At 46.6% G+C, this 24,290-nt stretch overlaps 1 protein-coding gene across 1 annotated transcript in view; it reads right to left on the minus strand.

The window, feature by feature from the left end:
- WNT9B (Wnt family member 9B) overlaps positions 1–16,310 on the minus strand; it is a 49,857-nt gene extending 33,547 nt beyond the window's left edge. The window contains exon 1 of the mRNA XM_086920465.1: positions 16,165–16,310. Coding sequence (XP_086776591.1) covers positions 16,165–16,247 — 83 coding nt within the window. The 5' untranslated portion in view covers positions 16,248–16,310. The remainder of the gene's footprint in view (positions 1–16,164) is intronic.
- Positions 16,311–24,290: the final 7,980 nt, after the last annotated feature.

Consider the following 24,290-nt stretch of genomic DNA (forward strand, 5'->3'; position numbering starts at 1 on the left):
GATTGCAATGTGCCATTCACAGTTTTCCTGCTTCACTAAGCTGTGTGATCCTACACAGATCGGGTCCCACCTTATTACTCAGTTTCAATAACTACCGAAATGGGGAGCACACAAAACCCCACAAATGGTACCATCCAGCACTCAATGCTATATAGAAATTAACATTTAAATTTATATGATTTTGACACCTCTGTTGTACATTGTTGGCCACGGTGACCTGCCTGCTCATAGCTAGGGAACCCGGCCTGTACCAGGTGAACCTATTTTTGAGGCAGAATTTCCACCTAGCGCCATGTCCTCAAGGCAGCAAGTTTCCAATCATGGGCCTTCATTTGACAACCTCAAGAATTCTGGGCATTGTAGTGTTCCTGGCTTGCTTCTACTTAACCGATTGGACTTACATATCTCACAACAATGATTTGTAAAGAAAGCGTCCTAGACAAGAGTCATGGCGATGTTGTCAACCCTACATACCCAAGTGGCCGACACTACAGCAGTGCAGCGGTTCCAGCTATAGGTACCCCAGTCGACATGGAAGATGCATAGCTGGCAAGTTTCCCAGGTCCATGCGTGATGTGGTGGTCCAGTCCAGGTTTTTTTCTTTGAATGCTGGGACTTTGTCCTGTTTTTTATTGGAATGAACAACTCTACAGGTGCCAGAATTCAAAGAAAAAACCTTGGACTGGAGAAGCAAATCACGCATGATTATTACTGATTATTAATGGCAATGACATCACGACTAGGCCTGGGCGGTAAATTCTGTTCCGCTCGCGGAATTTGGGTAATTTCGTGTTCCGCGGAGAATGCGAAATTGCCCAAAATTCTGTATTCCGCGACTTCGCGAAATTTTTTGCTTGTTCGCGTTCTCAAAATGCGTGTTCGCAAGATATTTTCCCGCGAGCATGCAAATAGCGATTGCGAACAGGAAAAAAAGCATCGCAAACAAGCAATTCCGCACATTTTCAGAATTTCTGCGTGTTCGCAGAGATTTTTTACTGTTTTGCAGAGATATGCGTAATGCAATTATGCAAATTACGCCCACCCCTAATCACGACCATGAATTATGGATCATCATTGACGTGAAGCCCAAAAACAGCTCATGTCCTTAATGTGAGCTAATATTAAACTATGGATAACAGGGGCATTAAGGTCCAAAAATTTCATTTTCTGGTTCTGGTGACTTTTGAACACCACTGGGCCTTTAATCTTTTGAGTTATTTACCAGGTCACCAGGACAGAAGGGAGTCACAGAGCTCTTTTCCACCCCGATTTCTGACTTGCATCTCAATTGCACAGGCCACTTGAATGTGATTCACAACTGTGGAGCATTTAAGTTACCCAAAGACACACATACAAATTGTAAGTAATGCAATAATGATATCCAAACTACTTAACCCTGAGTAGAGCTTATTGATGAGTTTGATATAGTTAAATAATAGTAAACATCGCCATATGACCAGTTTAGAGTGCTCATATTTCATCTAAGTGGCAACTGCCCTCATCTGCACCATGTTGTACTGTGAACCGAGTACACTGAGATCAGAGCGGGTCAGTGCCTGCTATCATGGCTGCCCCCAGCTTGCCTGTCCCGGGCGCAGCTCTTTAGTCATAGGCAGACTGCTGTTTGAAACTGCTGCTCTGCCTTTCACTGTGCAGGTGGTATCCCTTTGTGGATTCTGTGAGGGTGCAAGGATCCCCCGCTGGTGAAAGCAGCGAGTGACTGACCTTGGGTAGGGACACTGTGTGGCAGAGAGACGGTGCCCCTCCTGACTGCCTCATTGCTTCTGTGCCTGCGTCTGTAATGTGGTATGGGCAGCTGCAGAGTGTTTCCTCATTTGTCTGGGGCCACACCCCATGAAAGCGAGGGTACACCTGCTTGTGATCTCACTAGCTTTACGTGAGCCCAGTCTGCATTATTGAAAGGGCCTGCACAAGCGTTTGCACTCTCTTCAATCAAAAGGGCCTGGGGCGCAAAAGAAGGTGCACATGTCCATCTGAGACATTTTTGATAATATGGCCTCAGGAGTCCAACCAAATGCAGTTGTGGCCCCTGTTCACTGCTACACAATTTGCTTTTCCCATGGGAAGATATTGAACTCCAGTTAATGCCAAGACTTTATCCAAATGATGTTTCAAAAATTCAGTTTTCAAATGTTCTCTGAACCCAACTTGACTTGTATTCTGCCCTCAAAGGGAATTCAATGAGCTGCAGAGTTTGGACTTCCAAAGATCTGCTCCTATGTGTCTGCCTTCGGAAGGTGCTGGGTGGCTGATCACAGGTTTCTGGCGGGGTCCAGTGGGGATCCTTGTTTTGAAGATCTGGAAGTGACGTGTGCTCAAGAAGGAGCCATTCAAATATTTTTAAATCACTTGTGGCATTACTCGTTAGAGGAAGTCACAAGTTTTAGGAACTCTAAAATTAAATGTTTAGTAAACAAGATGTACATTTTCAGTATAGGCCGCCATTAAATAAAAGATAAAAATAAAAAATGCAGGAAAATAATAAAATACCTAAAAGGAAAGGTTTAGGAGTATGCAAAAGTGGTGATTATCTGTTTTTGTCAAATTGGTGAATGTTATTATGTGCATACTTTTCCAACTACATGAAGTTGGTGAATTATTTTTAAAACAGTGAGCATGAAATCTCCTCTACACACAGGTTTTGTGAAAAAAAAAATTGCAAAGAATATCTCCAAAAGAAACTTTTTTTGGGCTGGTAATTTCGTCCACAGCCGAAGTTCAGCAAAGATGACAAAACTTAGACTCTTGATGAAGATGCTCAGTCAACTCACTACACCAGAGAGAATGTCTCCTACACATAGTTGTCATCAGACCTATATGTAAACTAAAAGTGGGAAATAAACCTTGTTTTTTTAAAAGAATCTGGTCAAAACAATGTGTGGAATGCTTCATCATCGAGTACTCGTCGGTATATCTAACATTACCTGGAGCTCGAACACACTAACTGAGGGAGCCCTTTGATGAAAGTGTGGTGTAAATGAACGGGATCAGGGGAAGAATTAAAAATGCCTTGATGTGATACCAAGTTTATTTTATTCTTGGGGCACCTTTGGCAGTTTAAAAACAGAGTGAGATGCCTGAAAAACAATTATTAATTCCTCTGTACACTGGTCAACACGTTTCAACCAATTTTGGAACTGCTGTGTGAATTATCCGGCTTTCTTCAGGGCTTAACTGAACCCTTTAAAAGTTGTTATATTAGGGCATTTAGCCTATCGGTATGAGATTATCGTTCCGTTCAATCGTGATATACACGCACACACTCTATGCAGTTGCACGTTTGGCGATTCTCTTGCAGGAGCGAGCTTGACACCATATGTTTGTAATTAACTTACAAACACATGGTGCCCCTGGCTCGCTTACGCAAGGGAAACGCTTTGTGAGCTCAAGAAAAATCAGGCGCCGGTCCCCTCCTTTCTCCCCTCCCCCTGCAGCCAGCGCCACGCTTGTTAACATCAGGCTGCTAAATTAAACGCTCATAATATTACTATCCTAATTTTTACTCAGACCTGTCAGCCACTACAAGTCCTGCACAACTCAGAGACATTAAGATCGTTTTGTAAGGATCTTTTTTATCATCCTGCCCGTACTATGACTGTGCGACCCGTCTCTCTCAATTTCCAGTGAATGCCGGTGCATGATCGAGGAGGCACCAGTATAATTATTGCAGCGTGGCGGGAAGCGGCAAACTAAAGAAACATTACTGCAGCTCGCCACGCCACGAACTCAAGAGAAAGTATACTGTTTGTTGCGTTCACCTGACCTCACTGTGGTGTTGTACTACACCCACCATGTCACGTGAATGCCTCGCTGGACCGCCCACAGCTAGCAGCTGTGAGATATTGCTGAATGCTTGTTACTGCAGCCAGCGCAGCAATGAGCCACCAGGTTGGTGTGAACTACTCCTGCCCTGGCATGAACAATTTGCACAAAACTACAGTACTGCCATAACTGCAATTTTATCACACAGTCTGACACTATGCACAAGAAGCAAGTATGTGGTCCACGCTGCTCGCTTATCATGAGTGTTTGGCAAGGGTGGCGATTTCGGTCCCGCTTGTCTCTGCCTCTGCACCGGCAGAGACGGTGGTGATTAGGCACTATAAATAAGTGATGTTGTTATAAGGCCTGTTGCCTGGTACTTGGCAGGGCTGTAGACCTGTACAGTACAGCGTTGTTTGCCTGACCCCACTATGGCAGCCAATTACGACACTCATCTTTTTAAGTGCACGCCAGTTTTTAAAAAACAGAGAGGTGGAAAACTAGCATTTTTAAGTAAAACCACTGCTTTGTGCTTTCACTTCAAAGTTACCTGAAAGCAGTATCCAAAGGGTGGCTCCTACGAGGCTGTAGCTGTTTTAAAAAGGTTGGTGGGGTGAGCAGACATAAAGAGTGTGAGACAAGACTTCAATAAGTCCAATCCCCTTTAGAAGAAAGCCCAACACAAAACAAATAGCCTACCAAAAAGAAGTCCAACTGGCGGCAGATCGGAAATAAACAACAAGCATTGGCATAGCCAATAGGTCTTGCCTCTAGGACCTTATAAGTGTTTAGCCATGCAACAGTTAGTGTTATTGCACCAAGGAAATTGTGCTGCATAACTAAATATTTCTAAGGTCCCAAAAGCAAGACCTATTGGCTATGCCAATGCTTGTTCTGTGTGTATGTGACACACTGCAAGCTTAAAAACAAGTTCTGTGCAATTTTTCAATGTGTCCTTCCCAATGTAAACAAAATACACTGGTAGGAACGGCTCCATGCTCCTACTACTTGTAGTTATAATCAAATTGTCGCACGATCATGCTCTTGTTATGCAAAAGGTGAGCACACTCTCATGCCATGCTTTATGTGTGATTAGAGACGTGTAGACCCATCCAATCTTGTAGACTGAATTCTAGCCATGCATATGGGGTCTTTCCTTTCCTTTCTCTGGCCTGGTGGTAGGAAACGTGCATTTGTAAAGAAGCAGGTACTTTTAACAGAACCAGATGTGCCCCATCATGGAACATAAAGATGCCCATAAACATTGGATAGATGTGAAATATAAACCTTTCCTTTTAATTTAGATGGGTGTCCTACTTACAACGCCAAAGAATCACCCGGAGTCACACCAACATCTGGTCCCGTAACCCCTCTATGTTAGAGTTTGGAAGACTGGTGCCGGTTTTTGTTTGGAATGCTTAGTCAACCTCATAATATTTTGGTTGGGGAAATTTTTGAGAAACGACTAAAAAGATGGTAAGAAGTGAAAACAAGGGGGTAGACATGAGCATGGTGGCAGTTGCAAGGTAAAGGTAGCGAAACTGACCATAGCAAATGATGATTCGATAAGATAGGCATCCCTGAGTGGGATGCGTGGAAAATCTTTGCGTTCTGAATGAGCGGGTGCAGTAGCACAGTCGGCTGCATTTACATAAACTCTGGGCCGGAAGGCAAATGCCAGTAACAGACGGTTGCCGTAAACTGACATGACAGGGTCACGGTAAAGACCCGATCGACATGAGTCAGCTGATACAACTGATTTAGCCTAGTAGATCCAGTATGGTGAAAATAAAGACCAATTACTGGGGTCAAAACTAACAGACTATGTCGAGGGACAAAAAGGAAAAAGAATATGGATGTGAAAAAATATTTAGATAAATTCTACGAGCTCATGGCAGGAAATGGGTCATTACCTGGGCCACATGGGGAGCTCCCAGACAGGATCTGGATGAGCAAGAGGGCAGTGCATGTCACGGATACACTAAATCAAAACTCAAGTCTAAAAGCCACAGGAGATGGCATACCCGAAGGATGATACGCCAAAATGCGAAAGCGTTCACATATGGCGACAGGAAGCCTATGCAATAGTGTGTAGAGTCTAGTATAACACAGTAATATGAATCTAAATTGTACAATTACTGCAGCTGTAAATGGCAGAGTAAATTGAGGGACAAAAAGGGACGAAGAATAAAATTTGGGTGAAACATTATTATAACAAGCATTGGCGCCGCGCGGCTGTAAATGTGACGCCGTGCGGTAATAAAAAAAACAAGTTGGATGGGGTGGGGGCGGGGGAGAAGGGGAGTGAGCGAGTCGGAGGGAAGCGCTGGCTCTCGGCATTGCGTGGGCGGGGGGCGCATTCCTTTGAAGTGTGAAGCAGACAGGCGGCTCGGGAAGCAAATGGGAAGCACGTGCACGGACACACATGCACTCGGCGCAATCCGCCTGGTTTAGCATTCCTGGTTTCAACTCAATAGTCTCGACATCTGCAATGCGCAAGCGCATTGGCAGAGGTTGAGACCTAAAAATGTATATTACAGTAATTCCTGAATCATTTGATTGTGAAATTTACACATTGGAGAAATTAGGCATAAGTAGAGTATTTTGGACTACATAAAGTAGGACTCTTGTAGTAATATTTTACGCACTCTTAAATGCCTTTGTGAATTGGTCCCTAAACATCTAAAATTGGGCTAGAATGGGAATCTTCACAGACAGTACAAATATAAAGTCTGTGCCCTATTTGCACTTTTACTGTGATACTGAGGGAAGGACAAGGGGCTAAAGAAGAAACCAGCCTTCTCACCGGGGGGCCTGCTGTCTGAACGAAATGTAAGGTGTGCAATTGGTTAATCAGCAAATGTCAATGCTGCTTGGCAGCCAGTAAGCCGCTAACTGATGGAGTCACTTGAAGCTTCAAGTTGACAAAAATATATATCTTTTTTAAAGGTAATGTAAGGGTGTTAACAGCTTAGTTCTGGAGTGCATCCTTTGAATGGGCACTTTAAAAAAATGTTTGCACTATGTACAGTCTGATTGCATATTACTAAAATATATATCTTGAAAGCATTTGTTTTATTGTGAACACTAAATCTTTCGCATATTTTTGGCACTTTATCTTATACTGTGTGCAACACCATTTTTAAGTAATAAGTTGCATATTCACAGTGCTTTCTGTTACTAACTAGGACCGTGTAGCAGCAGTATACATGTGCAAATTCACTATTTCAAACTGTGCCAACCAGGATTCAAAACTAGGACTCCCTGGTTACACGCACACAGACTTCTGCAGTGATCACAGTAACTAGCCGCCACGTCATTGCATAAAAGAAAATATTCCCCACTGATTAGTTACTCTTGGAGTTAGTGTTCACTCTAGATGTTTGTGTTATTTCATATGGAGTTACGGGAAAGTGAAAAAACAACAATGAAGTTACAGAATATTTTGTTAGTTTGGGTAGTATGGGTATACTCGGAGTAATAGTCCATGGAAAGATGAGTGCAGCCCTGGAAGTATTGATACACTCCGAGTAACACTCCTTGGGAATATGGCTGCAGCTCAAGGTGCTACCCTAGAAGTTTGGGTGCACTTGGATTTATGCTCCCTGTGAGTATGGGTGCAGCTCAAGGTACCACCCTTGAAGTATGGGTATACCCAGGGTAATACTCTATGGAAGGATGAGTGCTGCCCTAGAAGTACTAATGCACTCTGAGTAACAGCCCTTGGGAATATGGATGCAGCTCGAGGTGCTACCCTTGAAGTATGGGTGCACTCTGAGTTATACTCCCTGGAAGTAAGGATGCAGCTCAAGGTACCACCCCTAGAAGTATGGGTGCACGCGGAGTTATACTCCCTGGAAGGAAGGGTGCAGCTCAAGGTACCATCCCTAGAAGTATGGGTGCACTTGTAGTTATACTCCCTGGAAGTCAGGGTGCAGCTCAAGGTACCACCCCTAGAAGTATGAGTGCACTTGTAGTTATACTCCCTGGAAGGAAGGATGCAGCTCAAGGTACCATCCCTAGAAGTATGGGTGCATCTCGCAGTAACAGTCCCTGGGAGTAAGGATACAGCTCAAGGTACCACCCTTGAAGTATGGGTTCATCTCACAGCAACAGTCCCTGGGAGTAAGGATACAGCTCAAGGTACCACCGTTGAAGTATGGGTGCATCTCGCAGTAACAGTCCCTGGGAGTAAGGGTGCAGCTCAAGGTACCACCGTTGAAGTATTGGTGCACTCGGAGTTATACTCCCTGGAAGTAAGGGTGCAGCTCAAGGTACCACTACTAGAAGTATGGGTGCACTCGAAGTTATACTCCCTGGAAGTAAGGGTGCAGCTCAAGGTACCACTACTAGAAGTATGGGTTCACTCAAAGTTATACTCCCTGGAAGTAAGGGTGCAGCTCAAGGTACCATCCCTAGAAGTGTGGGTGCATCTCGCAGTAACAGTCCCTGGGAGCAAGGATACAGTTCAAAGTACCACCCTTGAAGTATGGGTGCACTCGGAGTTATACTCCCTGGAAGTAAGGGTGCAGCTCCAGGTACCAACCCTTGAAGTGTGGGTGCACTCGGAGTAACTTTCACTCGGAGTAAGGATGCAGCTCAAGGTACCATCCCTAGAAGTGTGGGTGCATCTCGCAATAGCAGTCCCTGGGAGTAAGGATACAGCTCAAGATACCACCCTTGTAGTATGGGTGCACGCGGAGTTATACTCCCTGGAAGTAAGGGTGCAGCTCAAGGTACCACCCCTAGAAGTATGGGTGCACTCTGAGTTATACTCCCTGGAAGTAAGGATGCAGCTCAAGGTACCACCCCTAGAAGTATGGGTGCACGCGGAGTTATACTCCCTGGAAGTAAGGGTGCAGCTCAAGGTACCACCCCTAGAAGTATGGGTGCACTTGTAGTTATACTCCCTGGAAGTAAGGGTGCAGCTCAAGGAACCACCCCTAGAAGTATGGGTGCACTCTGAGTTATACTCCCTGGAAGTAAGGGTGCAGCTCAAGGTACCACCCCTAGAAGTATGGGTGCACTCTGAGTTATACTCCCTGGAAGTAAGGGTGCAGCTCAAGGTACCACCCCTAGAAGTATGGGTGCACTCTGAGTTATACTCCCTGGAAGTAAGGATGCAGCTCAAGGTACCACCCCTAGAAGTATGGGTGCACGCGGAGTTATACTCCCTGGAAGTAAGGGTGCAGCTCAAGGTACCACCCCTAGAAGTATGGGTGCACTTGTAGTTATACTCCCTGGAAGTAAGGGTGCAGCTCAAGGTACCACCCCTAGAAGTATGGGTGCACTCTGAGTTATACTCCCTGGAAGTAAGGGTGCAGCTCAAGGTACCACCCCTAGAAGTATGGGTGCACTCTGAGTTATACTCCCTGGAAGTAAGGGTGCAGCTCAAGGTACCACACCTAGAAGTTTGGGTGCACTCTGAGTTATACTCCCTGGAAGTAAGGGTGCAGCTCAAGATACCACACTTGTAGTATGGGTGCACGCGGAGTTATACTCCCTGGAAGTAAGGGTGCAGCTCCGGGTACCATCCCTAGAAGTGTGGGTGCACAGGGAGTTATACTCACTGGGAGTAAGGGTGCAGCTCCAGGTACCAGCCCTAGGAGTGTGGGTGCACACGGAGTTATACTCACTGGGAGTAAGGGTGCAGCTCCAGGTACCACCCCTAGAAGTATGGGTGCACTCTGAGTTATACTCCCTGGAAGTAAGGGTGCAGCTCAAGGTACCACCCCTAGAAGTATGGGTGCACTCTAAGTTATACTCCCTGGAAGTAAGGGTGCAGCTCAAGGTACCACCCATAGAAGTATGGGTGCACTCTGAGTTATACTCCCTGGAAGTAAGGGTGCAGCTCAAGGTACCACACTTGTAGTATGGGTGCACACGGAGTTATACTCCCTAGAAGTAAGGATGCAACTCAAGATACCACACTTGTAGTATGGGTGCACGCGGAGTTATACTCCCTGGAAGTAAGGATGCAACTCAAGATACCACACTTGTAGTATGGGTGCACGCAGAGTTATACTCCCTGAAAGTAAGGGTGCAGCTCCGGGTACCATCCCTAGAAGTGTGGGTGCATCTCGCAGTAACAGTCCCTGGGAGTAAGGATGCAGCTCCAGGTACCGCTATAAGAGTAATGGTGCCGCTCAAGGTAACACGCTGTGAGTATGTGTGCACTCGATTTAACTCTCCCTGGGATTGTGCCTGCAGCTCCTCTGCCGTCTAGGGCGGGTGCAAGTCGAAGTGCAGGCACCACTGGCAGGCACTGAATGCAGCTCCGAGGACCTCTTCCCATGAACCTCCGGCTGGGAGTGTGCCTACAGCTCAGAGTAGGGGGTCAGCTCCAGGCACCTCCTCCGAGAGTAGGGGCGAATAGCCTCTAATAGAGGTTCCGCCCAGGTCGCGCCTGCCTGGGACTCTGCGCCTATACTCAGCGGGCCGCCAGCTCGCTGTATTTAAGCCACGAGTTTCCTTTTATTTTTAAGTTTAGAGCAACACTTTTACTATATCCGCGCAACCATGTGTGCAGACGGCGATGCACTAGCATTATAAAAAGTAAGAACAATATTTAAATAAAGGATTAGAAAAAGTGGCAAGCGTCGGATAGTAATCATTGTAATCAGTGATTGTATACGGCGCCTAATAAAAGGTCACTAACCGCTGTTATGAGACATCACTCAGTATTATCCAACTCTGGTTTTTAGTGTAATATCCTCGGAGAGTTGAAAGGATACATTCACCTACATGCTGGCTATTATGAACAGATCTCTACATCTGGCGCCCTGCTCCACTGAGCTGTCTTTTCTCAATATACCGTGTTTTTATTTGATCTATTGTTGCTAATTATCAGGTAAAATAATAATAGCGCCCACGCGTGTGCGTGCCTTCTCCGTGGCGCTGCCTCGCATTTATTTATTAAATAGCCCATCTATACATGACATTTGTGCCCCCAGTCAGCCCCTGGGGCGTCCACACCCACCCTACCTGCTCCAGTCTCTATTCACAGCCGCAGAACAGCCGAACGCGCCCGCACCCTCGCGCCTCACGCAGGAGTTCGACAAATTCGAACGCACTTTTAATTTCACGTCGACAAGAAGATCGAACCGACAACCGCGGCCTGTCCCGCCAAATGTCTTTCACTTCTGAAGTCACGGTTGTCAAATGTGAAAACGAACAGCGGGGTAAAGGGATGAAACGAAAATATTATAATATTATCCCTACAGTGGGAAGGGGACATGTTCGCGGATTAGAGCAAAATAATAACACGGACCATCACTAGAGGTAAACACACTAACTAGCGATAAAAAAGCATATACACTTCGAAGTGAAGGGGCCGCCTTGAGACAGAAAGATAACATCTGAAGAACACGGCCGGGTGTGCATGACATTAGCAACAAAAAGAAGAGAGAAGGGTTCGCACGAACTAAAATAATACAAGTAAAAAATGGACAAAACGAAACAGAATATAAACCGAGAGACCGGCTGGACATGCAAAGTTTGAAAGAAAAAAGGAAGATAGAAGCAAATAATCCAAAATTTGAACAAAAGAAAGAGAGCCAATAAAACCATATGAACAAAAAGAAGCAACATACCAAAATGTGAGCAAAAGAAAGGGAGCTAAATAGGGTGGATGGGTTTAGGAAAAACACGGAAAAGAGAAAGAAAATTGAGAGGAAAATAAAAAGTATGAGACAACAATTGGAGGTCAAGAAATTACAGCAATGATAAACGAAAAAGTGAAGATGTAAAAAGCACAAAAGCAAAAAGGAACAAAAAAGTACTACGAAGTGGGATACATGGTCTACAATAAGACAGGGTGCTGAAATTGAATCAAGCACTGAAAATAAAGTAAAAAGCAAAGCAATGAAAACGCAATTTTCCGAGAAAAAGCGGGAAAGGAATTTGAACGCAAAGGTGGAAGGGAAACATTAAACAAATGAAAACCTAGAAGACAGAAAACACAAGGAAGAATTGACTCGGAGGGAGAGCAAATGCAAATGTCTCGGGATCGCTCTCTTAATTTAGCTTAAGCGACGCGTTATGCAAAGCTAACAACAGCATGAGGTTAAATGGTGTAAAATACTAAGAAAGGCGTGAGATAATCTCAGGGGGGGGGGAGCATTTTGCACCTCTTTCGGGTCTGCCAGAGTCATGTGTGCCAATCAGCCAGGACGGGAACATAAACCACGCGCCTGTTAGTTTTAGGAACATATAGATTTATCTTTAACAGTGTAAAACGGAGCTCAGAAATCCGTGCGAGCGCAGGGATGTGGGCTAAAAGTCCATGCCCGGCTGACGGTGCCACTGCCACCCGCCACGGGGTAACTTAGCAGGTATAACCTAACACTGGCACCTTTTATTTTTTTACATTAGAAATATGCAAATTGTTAGATTTGGAACTGCATATACGTAACTTGTTAACGTGCAGTCTTTCTTGTGTACCTTTGTAACTGTATATATGTAACTTGTTACTGTATCTTGTGTTCCTTGTGTAACTTACCTGGTTCTTTTGTAAAGCGATCTGACACCTTTGGGTAAAGTTCGTGCTATATAAACCTGCATTAAATAAATACCAGTGGCAGGGGGCCTGGTGGGGGTGGGGTGGGCTAGTGATATCCTTGGGGCTGAGACAGCCACAAGAGACGGCCCGGCGGTACCAGGGGTGCATCAGGTGTGTTCTGATAGGTGTGAGCGCACTGTGTTCTCTTGGGACTGGAAACAATGCCTCGGAGGGGGGAGGCGAGAGTTTGGGAAGCACGCAGGGTTCGAGAGAAGGTGGCGTCCAGAGGGAGTGTCCGTGGTAAAGAGCAGCGAGCGGGTGATAGACACCGATAATGGATGGGGGAGAGGGAATGTCTGTGATAGAGGGTGCGGGGGTCGGTGGTAGTCAGAGTCGGTGGCAGACAGGGAGAGTGCCCCAGCAGGCAGACAGGAGGCGTGTCCGTGGCGGACAGGGCGGATTATCCGGGGGGAGACACGCCCTGTCCGTGATAGAGGAGCGTGTTCAGGACAGAGCGTGGGTCCGCGGTGCCAGGGACAGCGCCCCTGGTAGAGAGGGGGCGTGTAGGGGCGGACGGGGTTAGTGTGCGGGGCAGGCAGTCCATAATGGTAGACAGGGAGAGTGTGTCTGTGGGAGAAGGGGACTACGAGAGTCGGAGGGGGGGGCGGGGGGGGGGGGGGAGATGGAGCGAGAGGGTCTGCGGTGGAGACTGGATCCATGCAGGGAGTGTTTCTGTAATCGACAGTGAGAGGCTCCGGGGAAGAGAGTGGGTGGGAGGCTTGGTGAAGAGTGTGTTCGTGGTAGAGAGGTACTTAGAGCGAGGGTTCATGTTGAAGAGTGTGTCCTTGGTGCAGATGGAGTGAGAGGGTCCAGGTGAAGAGCAGGGCCGGCTTTAAGGCAGTGTGACCAGTGGGCCGCCCTGGGCGCTAACCTCCTAGAGGGGCCATAATCTCTGAGGGGGGCGCTAACCTCGGGAGGGGCGCTGTGTTTACAACAACTTGTGAGTAAAGAGATGAGGGTGGGAGATTGTCATGGGGTGTGGGGGAGCCAAAAATGATTGTCACACGGGGCGTCACCAGCGCTGAAGCCCTGGTGGAGTGTGTCCATGGATAATAGTTCGGGCAGGCAGAGTGCTCCAAGTTGGAAGAGAGCGGCCTACGAAGGGTGATATAGGCCGGAAGGGAGCGCTCTCGGGACACATCGAGAGAGCACGGGTCATCAGCGTGCCCGCGCTCGTGGGGGGGGGGGAGGCCATGAAGCAGAATGCCTGTACCTCAGGGAGGGCACGAGGTACCCACAATTGACCCAGCCCCCTCCATGAAGGACGCACGGTCCGGGGCGGGAGGGTCGTGTCGCCTCAGAAGAGAGTGTTCAGGTCCGCGGGCAATCCCCTATAGCAACACCCGGACACTCATATGCAGAGATGATCATATAGGGAGCTTCGTATGGGACCAACGCCTGTGTATGTCACGCCTGCCAAAAACAGGTGTTTGTCCCATACGAAGCGAGTCCGCTCTAAAAGGAGTGTTGTAAGGGAAAGAGTGGGCCCCACACCGCGAAGGGCCCCACTATGTAAACACGCTTCTCTAAATGCAGGTCGTGTTCACCACATACATGCACCGCCCCACGTATGAAGTCTTCATAAAGGGCCGGCGTTTTACATGTGCTAACTGTGGCCAGGCCCAGGGCGCCAATCTCCAGAGGGGCGCTGGAGCTCCCTGCACTAGTCTTCCTTACCTGGGCCCAAAGGTGCAGGCTGCTGGCGCCCTTGGCTGCTTCTTTTCATGACGTCCTCAATCTAGCCCACCTCCTTCCTACTGGTCCCACATTTTCAATGTATAGACAATTAAAGAGGACGAGTGCCAAATTTGGTTTCGCATAGTACACCCTCTAATTAAAGGCCGGCCTTGTGTGTATATATATATATACATACATATATTTATTTTTTTCACCAGGAAAGGAAGTCGAGATCCTGCCGTATATACTATCTGCTCTCGGTAGTCCGTTCTGTCCCCACTATATGAATATACACTGGTATATTGTCCGCCACGAGCCACACGTTAGACAGGGCTCATGTGCATACGTTCCCTATATGCATTCCCTGCCAGCTGCCTTACCGTGGCACATGTGAGGTGTTTTCATCAAAGCAGCGTGTATCCCAGATGTGCAGGGCTGCGCGCAGGTATATGCGGAGAACTGGGCACCTCTGCCCTGCAGGTCGTCGCCCCTGTACAGCACATTCAGTATTCTACACCTATATGTATACTGTGCGCTGAAGTCTTTGCTGCCGCCTATATACTGATGGGGTTTTTCTAAGCGCTTGAAACACTTCGTCCTCATTCCCCACACAGAATATCACGTCTCTGCCTGCCCTTCATCCTGGGCCACACTTTCCATCTCTCCTGCCCCCATTTAGCGCTTAGGTGCTATAGAGCGCTATCGAAGTAGCCAACACAACATAACGCGGATAATAACTTCCAATGCAGCCCTTCCCCCTTGTCCCCTTGCTGATAGTCGCACCAAACTGCCCCCTTCCCAGAGCCTTCCTCATACAGAGATAAGTCCGCACTCACGGTAGCCACGCCCACAGCCGCAGTGTGCAGATGTCGACATTCCCCTGTATCCAGATCCTGCCGCCGTGTGTGTAACCCGACGTTTCCCCTGTATTCTGATATGTCCCATACGGCGACAATCGGCCTGTCCATATATGCAGGTCGTGTGCACAAACTGACTTGTCTCCTGCCCCTTGTGTGTAGAACTTCATGTGTCCCCTATATAAGGGCCGCGTCTCATGGGTGCAGAGACTGACGCACCCCTGTACCCTGTTGCAGATATCCAGGACCTCTGTCTATACACGGATACGTCCCCTGTATCGGATTCTGTCCCTTGGTGCAGATATGGTCGCGCCCCATAAACCTGTGACCACCGTATATGCCCCCTGCATCAAGGACCCGCCCTTGTGTCTCGACTTTTATGCGTCCTCTATACAAGATTCCCGTGTGCAGAAACGGGTGCGTGCCCTATACAAAGGCATATGCCTTGCGTTCACATGTGGCCGTCTCCCCTTTAGCCATGCATAACTGTTGCGTCCCCTATGCCAGGTTCCTGTTCGGGTGTGCGGACTTCGATGGGGCCCCGATACCCTATGTCCATGTGTAGAGGCGGATGTGTTCCCTATAGCAGCCCTGTCCCCTGTGTGCACATACTGAAGTGTCCCCGCTAGCCATGTATAACTCTTGTGTCCTCTGTACCGGGTACTCTACCCTGTGTGCAGATACTGAAGTGTCCCCCTCTTGTGTCCCCTGGCTGTACCAGGCACTGTCCCCTCCAGCCTCGTGTAACTCTTGTGTCCCCTGTACTACACAAACTACATTGCAAGTTCAATCTTTAACAAACTCAGACCCACAAGTTTGTTACATTCTGTACCCTGTGTGCAGATACTGAAGTGTCCCCCTCTTGTGTCCCATGGCTGTACCAGGCACTGTCCCCTCCAGCCTAGTGTACCTCTTGTGTCCCCTTTACCGGGTACTGTACCCTGTGTGCAGATACTGAAGTGTCCCCCTCTTGTGTCCCCTGTACCAGACCGTGTCCCTTGTGTGCAGATTCTGAAGTGCCCCCTCCAGCCTAGTGTAACTCTTGTGTCCCCTGTACCGGGTACTTGTCTGCAGACACTGAAGTGTCCCCCTCTTGTGTCCCCTGTAGCAGACCTTGTTCCTTGTGTGCAGATTCTGAAGTGTCCCCTCCAGCCGTGTGTGCCTGTGTCCCACGTACTGAGGTTCCGCCACAAGTGTGCAGACTTTTGTGCGCTCCAATATCTAGGTCCGGTGTGCAGAACGGAGTGTGCCCGGAGTCCCCTGTCCCCGCAGCGGGCAGGTGCTCACCCGAAGTACGCGGCCCCTGGCTCCAGCAGTAGTAGCAGCAGCGCAGGCAGCAGCAGGCAGGCGTCCGGGGGGCAGCAGCGCATGGTGCCGGCTCTTCATCGCTCCGCTCCTCGCTGCAGCAGCAGAGCCGCTCGGTGTCCGGCCTCTGAGCAGCCGCCTCTCCGGACGCCCTGCATCCCCACCCGGCTCAGCCCCGCTCCGCAGCCGACACCCAGACCGCAGCTCATTGGCTGCCTTAGGCATATGCCCTACTTCCTATTGGCTGCCTGCTCCCGGGTGTGGTGAGGGGGCGGAGCTTCAGCTCACCTGTGCAGTCATCGGAGGCCCGGCCTCAGGTAAGCGAAGGCCCCCGGGCAGTGATTTTCCTGGGCTGTAATTGAGCGGGGATGCAGCCTTCCACATCTGGCTTCACTCCTCCCAAATGTCATGTAAATATACTGCTTTGCAGCCAGAAAGGCGTTTTAGAATCTTGTTTGTGACAACATTAAGAATCCGCACGAGCAAGGCATAGGCGACTGGTCAATTTCGCAGCCCGTCCTCCCCGACCCCCTCGCATGATTCCAAGGGGCCCCAGGTGGAATCAACTTTTCCTCTTTCCTACTTGTGTTTTTATTTCTCGGCCTTTAACCTATAATTCAATTCTGAATGGCATCATGGAGCTTCAGTGAGAAGCCAATGCGTAATAGAATTCATTTGTTCCCAACAGAAGCCTCCTAAATATTTCTTGCCCGGGACCCCCAAAATCCTTAAAGTGGCACAGCGCACGAGGCAATTTTAAACAGCGCCAGACCGCCTTTCTTTGAATCGGACGCAGCACTGGACTCTACTGCAGCAATTGCACTCTCCCTAAAGAAGTCCTTGGCGGACGAAAAGCGTTGGCTTCTGATGTGATTTTTAAGAAAAAAAGACGAATACAGATTTACTGAAAGAAGATATTACTCTAACATCTGGTTATTGAGACCAAAAGATGACGTCGCTTGTAATTACACATTGGGTACACTAGACTGAAGTCTTACTCTGTACATTAAACTAACTTTGAAATTGAGTGCTGAGCCACTGTTTTGTAGTTTCATTTTGGAAATTAATTTCCTCTCAGAAGTGTGGAAGGGTCGCGCGTTGGGTTTGTTGTCCATTGTGACTGTGATCTACTCTTTTCACTTTGTGCTGACGTGTGCAGGACTTGGGTGCCTGGATCCTTCATCTTTGGTGTACGTCAAAGTGTTTCATTTAATATATAAAAGACCTGCTAGGAAAAAAAAAACACTTTGAAGGGCTCTTTTATTGTTCAGCCTCCATTTAAAGTCTTTCACGTTGTATGGGGTGCTGCATTCCCTCATTTTAGCTCCACTGTTCAAACCCAATGCTAACACCCTAAACCCGATGATGGCACATCCAGAACTCAGTACTGTGCTATGCCACTGCACCCTCGGCGGGTCGCCAGGCAGCACTGTTTCTAACAGTCCTCTCTTTAATGCTGGGGATGGATGTTGGCTTTTCTTCTGGAGTGGCTTTCGGGAGGAGGAAACTGCATTGCAAGTTCAATCTTTAACAAACTCAGACCCACAAGTGTGTTGCATTCTCCATTGGTGCTGTGTGGGGAAAGGCTGACATACTCTCTCCTCCCTAAATCTATCTTAGAGCCCTGCATTATATCACTTACCTTCCATCTTTCTTTTAACACCACCTCCGGAACTTGGATTCAGCAAAACATTGTTCCTTTTTCTGTTCTCTGTTCTTCAGGAACAGGAAGTGTCATATTTTGATGTGCCCAATCTATGACGGATCCCACACCAGTTTAAAAAAATCCCTTTTTCAATCCATTATGGTTGAGTAAATTCTTGCATGTCACTTCCTCCTCCTTCTTTTCTCCCTTCCTGTTTTTCATCCATAAGGAGACGGACTCATCAGTACCATATGTCAGATTATGTTCTGGAAATTGCGCCGGTGGGTTTCTGCCTCCTGGTTACTTGCTCCTGGTTGCCCCTGTTATCCGGCTCTATTTCCTGTATCCCTGCTCATCTGGATCCAAATCTCATGTACTCTGGGCTTGGTTTTGTGAGTGCAAAGTTCTGTTACAGTTCTCTACCTAGGAGAGCCTGTCGCACTAGAGTTTGCTTTTCCCTCCATCGGTGACCCTTCAAGGAATTCAAAGGTTGTTTCCATGTGATATTCCTAACGTGTTAAGCCACACAATGGCTACAGGAAGGAATTGCATTGCCCTTATTCCTGGCAGCTGCTACAAGAGAGGAAGATGCAATCGTTGCGTCCAGTTATTGACAGATTATGAAACCAAAAACTCATTAATTCTGGTTTAGAAATGGTTCCATTGCAGGACCTGGCAGTAGCAATTTGACAGAAGGCTCAATAACTCCAACAGCTGAGAAATAAGAATGACATTTTTAGACATTGGCGCTCAAGATCTTCCTGTAGCCAATTCAAGCACTGTTCCTCTCTATCGAGAGTTCACCAAGTCAAAAGAATTTCTGAATTCACTTTTAGTTCATTTTGTCTTTTATCACTTTCCATGTATCTCTTATCGCTCAAAGGTGGAACACCTTATTGATTGTCTACCTGGAGCTGCTCTGGCTTAGAGTTCTCCATTGGTTTAGGAGCCAACCCCATATCTGGATGATTATCCAACTTTTTTGAGCTCTTTCAAGAAGATGCTTGAGAGAGCAAATAGAGAATTTTCAGCTGAAGACGCCTTATGTGGAATACAACCAGGGAATGGTGACATTCTTTCCTAGGTGACTAATTTTCCTAAGCTGGCCACTGAAACTACCTGGATTTTAGAAGAAACAACTTTATAAGAAGTCAGATGTCGCTTTTTAGGCAGGGTCTTGAGGAATGAATTAGGGATGAGTTGGTGTGCTCTACTCGGTCGTTATCCTTTTCTCAGCTATTAGAAACTTTGCTTTCTAATAAATATTGCCACCTGGAAAATAAGAATGAAAGGTGGAAGAGTCGAGTCTCTTGGCCACTCTAAGGGGCTCATTAGTATGGCGGGCGGACCCCCGGGAAATGGGACCGCCCGCAATGCTTGCGGCGGCACCTCCCATTAGGATGCGCCCGCCACACTGGTGGGCACATCCTGCATTTCTGACATTGCGGCGGGCGGTGCTGAAAGCACTTTCCGCCATAATGCCAGAAATGCAAGTTGTGCACTTGACAGTACAACGTGATAGGCACTGAGCGGTGCCTGCCGCGTTGTACTGTCAAATACAGGGTGGTACCATAGGTACCCCCCATGGGCACCCCTACCCCCCAGAATCCCTGGGGGGCCCGCTACAGGCCCCCAATGCTGGGAACCACATGCCTTTCCATGGCGGCGTTGCCGCTACGAAAAGGCATGTCCCCGCATGTATGCTAATATGGATGGCGGTGTCTCCCAGACACCGCCACCATGTTAACAGCTTTTCCGCCCGGTCGACTCTTCGACCGGGCGGAGAACCAACGGACGGTCTTTCCATCTGCCCGCCCCCCCCCCCCCATGGTAATGGGGCGGGGGAAATTTACATGCGGGCAGTGGATTTTGGCGGGCGGATCGCCACCGCCATACAGGCAGTGGCGATCTGCCCGCTATCTTAATGACCCCCTTAGTGTCCAGAACTTTTCCCCATCGACTGTGAATTTGTAACCACTTTTCACCTAACTCAGTCCATTTTGATGCCAAGCAATATTGAATTATATGCTAAACCTTAAGAAACAGAGGCAAGCGCAGGTGAAAGTCAAGTTGTCCAGTTAAACAATAAAATAAAAGCACTTGAACAAAAAACAATCAAGTCATTTCCTTTTGGACTTGGATATATATTTTATTATTTTCTTTCCACAATGACATTTTACATGGAATTTACAGTCTAACTAGTTTGTTACTCCCATCATAGGAAATACACTGCATTGCATGGGTGTACTGAAGCATGTTTAATAAGCTAATGTGTAATATTAAAAAAAGACCTTTGCATATAGCACTTGATATTACATCTGGCTAGTCTCAGTCACAAACAAACCCTCTTCACTTCTGACGTTCTTGCTGTAACAGTGGAAATCAAAGCACTGCTCTGAGGACTTCCACCATTCATTTGGTGAAATCTCATAACTTTCTAATTGTTTCTTTTCCTGTGCCTCAGCCTTCTCCTCTGTCTGTTTGTGGTCTTCTCTGGCTGGACATCTGACTCTGCAAAGTAAAAGATATTGGAGGGAGAGAGCCAGGGGAGGAACCAAATGGCATCGTTGCAAGTAGGTGAAAAGTGGTAAAAGGGAGGTAGAGGGTGAGATGATGTTGAGGGAAAGGTGAGATAGGGATAGATGCCAGGTAAATGGTGAAAAGTGAAGTAGTCACAAGGAAAAATACAGAGAGACCGAAAGAGGATGGTGTAGGTTATCAGAGGTAGAAAGATAAATAAGGAGATAAAAGAGAGCAAGAAACAAAGAAATAGAGAAAGAGGGACAATGGTAGCTGAGGTAGAGAGAGTTAAGAGTTGTAAGTTAAAGAAAGTAAAGGCAGAGAGTGATAGAGTTTGACAGCTAGAGATTCTTGAGGCAGGAAAAGAAACAGAGAGAACCAGGTGAAATCTGTGGGGCAGAGAGAGGAGCAGCATAAGAAGAGTTTTAGGAAGATGGTCCAGACAAAGTGAGTAGATAGTCAGAAAGGTAGAGAGATAGCAGTGAAAGGTGTACGGAGAAATGGAAACATTAAACACCTTTTGCAGAATATAAAAAAACACAGAAGCTCTAACTATTGCCACCTTGACAAGGATTTCCCCTGCAGTGGCAAGATTTCTCTGATATCATCAAAAATACCTAATGAATTCTCTTGAACCCAGCAGCCAGAAATTCACTGTGCCATTCCTATGAACCCAAAGCTTTAATACTCTTTGAAATAATGTAATCTTTGTCTGGAAATGAGATGGGTACACTCAGAGCATCCAGAGGAAAACATACAGAATGGGCTAATTGTTCAGTGTTCTTCTCCAGCCGGTGCTTTAATGTTTATTGTTGCTAAAAAGACCAAGGCCTCAAGACCATGCATTGATATCAAGGTTTAGACATGGTCACTATTAAGGATATATATTTTCTACCTTCGATCTAGGGTACCCTGGAGAGTCTGCCAGGAACCACTATTTTTGCTTAGCTATACCTTCAAGGGGCTACCATCTGATAAGAATTAAGCCTGGAGTTGAGTGAAAGATCTACTTTTGCACTATCTTTGCTCATTTTGAGTATCCGGTCATGTTCTTCAGCTGGTGCAAAGTCACAGAAGTTTTTAAAAGATTCATAAACTACATGTTTGCTGGCATCTTGAAAGAATATTTGGTAGTATTTCGTCATGATGTACTAATTTTACCCGAACAATTGAGGACCACAGGATTCATGTCATTTTTTTCCTTCCTGGCTGAGACATTAGTTTTTCTGTAAGACTGAGAAACACAAAATTGAAAAGGTACAGATTGAATATATAAGATTTCTACTAATATCTTGTGGTATTTCTGTGGATCCAAAGATGATCCCTGCAATTCTTGATTGACCAATTTTCATGAAGTTTAAGGAAAAACTCAATGATTTTGGGATTAGAAACCGTTTACCATAAGTTTATTGGAACTCTCCAGTTGTGTATTTATAATCCTTAAGAAAGAAAACCTAAAGAATTTTCCTGGGATATTGCTGTTGAGTAAGCTTTTAAAGATATGAAACATTATTTTAATAAAGCTTCTATTACATCATTTGGATTTTTCCAAGAAGTTTATTCTAGAAGCGTATGCCTCTCAAAGAGCTGTGGGTGCTGGTGCTGCTTTATTGCAGATATAGGAGGATGACAATCTGGAACATCTTATTTGTTAGCTTTCGAGCACTAACGTTCCATGAATTAAATTACTTCGTTGTGGAGATGGAAATTCATACTATAAAACATGCTTATGAAGGGTGGATATACCTTTTAATTGGTACATGAGAACCTTTTGCGATTAGGATGGGCAACAAGAATCATCAACGCCTTCACAGATATCAAAGTCATAATAGCAAACAGTCCGGGTGGGCTTATTACTTTTCTCATCAGGACTTCTATATCAGCTAGATCCCTAGCTCAACAAATATATCGGTGAATGCTCTTTCTCAACGTTACCCTGAACCTCCTATTTCATTAGATGTTATGTTATGCAGATTTGTAGAGCGCGCTATCAGCCAGGAGGGCATCCTGGTGCTGGGCAGTTGTTAATCTGTTATGTTTCATAGGGTACCCCAATATAAGCTTGAGCATTCCCCTAACCCTTCACCTACATTTACCATACCAGTACACTACATAATGGGTTTTGGTATTGACCTCTTACCTAGTTAAGCGCTACATAAATGACGTGTGGTTTCCCCCGAAAACTAGCCTCATTAATAATGCAAGAAGATTTTCAGAATCACAGTTGGATTACCATCATCTGCACAATTATTTATAAGGGTCATCCCTTCCGTCATCCTTAGCCAACATGACACAGCAAGGTAGAATCCACTGAGGGTACCTTTTTGGGTATTTATTAGGCATGGGCGGAAAATCCGTTCCGCTCGCGGATTTTGCGGATTTTCGGGAAATCCGCAATCCGCGAGATTTGCGAATCTCCCGCAAAATCCGCAAATCCGCGAGCAGCGGATTTTGCTCGCACTGCTCGCACTGTTCGCGTGAGTTCGCGTGAGTTCGCGCCCCGCGAATAAGTGCAAAATTGCAGAAATACGATTTTAGCAAAACTGAAAGTAACTACTTACCAGGTTCAAAAGTTCAGGCTCATCATTAGTAGCCATTTCCTGTAGTGCTTCCTGAGGGGCCCCTCCAGAGTTCAGTTGCCAGTTGAAACTATTATGTGACCCTGCTCTGAACCTCAGAATAGTTACACATATGCCACAAAGGTCCTGAATTACAGCTAAGGGAGACAAGCAGGAGCCAGGCTGGAAGTTAAAATCCATTAATCAGCCCCTAATTCATTATTGTCAGTTGGGGCAGGGCAGGTGTTGTAACTAATTTTGCAACAATGAAAGCACTTAGCAAGTGCAAAAGATCACTAATCAGGGCGCACTAAGGAAGCAGGTGCCAGCTAAAAAAATATTCTGTGACACATTAATCAGCCCCAAATTAATTCAGGTCACTTGAGGCAGGGAAGGTGTGCTTTGCTTTGCCGAAAATAATGTACACTGGACAACCAGAGGGTGTGGTGATGAAACAGAGGGTGGCATGGGTGGGCCAGAGGGTGGCATGAGTTGTCAGAGAGTGGCAGTGGTGACAGAGAGTGGCAGTGATGAAGAAGAGTGTCCCAAACAGGCTGGACACGTAGAAACAACAAGTTCGCGAAACTTGCGACCCGACAGGTAAGTTCGCAATTTGCGAAAGTGTACAAAACCCTCGCGAACTGGCAGAAACACGGGCGAACACAAAAAAAAAAAAATCCGCAAATTCGCGGGAATTCACGGATTTTGCGGATTGCGAATCCGCAAATCCGCAAAATTCGCGAACGCGAGATCCGCAAAATTCGCTCATGCTTAGATTTGTACACCATATCTTTGCCAGGGCAGGCAGAGGAGAAAGGCTTTCATGCTGACATACTGGCGTGAGATGCTGGGGTTCCTGCACGCAGACACGCCAGATGGCAGTGGTCTGACATCCCTTGCGGGGTGTCCATCTCAAGAACAAGATGGGGTCCCACAGTCTTTTACTCCAGGTAATGGGGTTGGCTTCAGCCTGGGGGATTCTTGGCACTACCCCTACATACATGCTAGGTACACTTAGTAACATCTAGTTAGGGTTGCATCGTAGGAGTACGCATTAATATTGTCATGTATTTATATGCTTGCATATATTCATTGTTTTAGCACTATGGTAGAAATCTACCATTGATTTACTCTGTTGGTGCTTAATATCATTTAATCTGTTTCTGTCTTATGGTTGTTTCAGCACACCTATTTTACACTAGAATGACGCTGGTTCAATAAATGCTTATTGAAAACGTCCCCACTGTTTATTCTGTGTATCTCTCTGAGACAAAAGTGAGCACGAGTGACTGAGCGAAAAGTACTGTACTGTTTCCATGATCCCTGATGGGACAGAGTTGTCTTGTTCGATAGTTGCCAGGAACTATTCTCTCCTTGGTAAGAGG

Source organism: Lissotriton vulgaris, chromosome 5 (genome assembly GCF_964263255.1).
Source record: "Lissotriton vulgaris chromosome 5, aLisVul1.2, whole genome shotgun sequence".
In the NCBI taxonomy this organism is placed as follows: Eukaryota; Metazoa; Chordata; class Amphibia; order Caudata; family Salamandridae; genus Lissotriton; species Lissotriton vulgaris.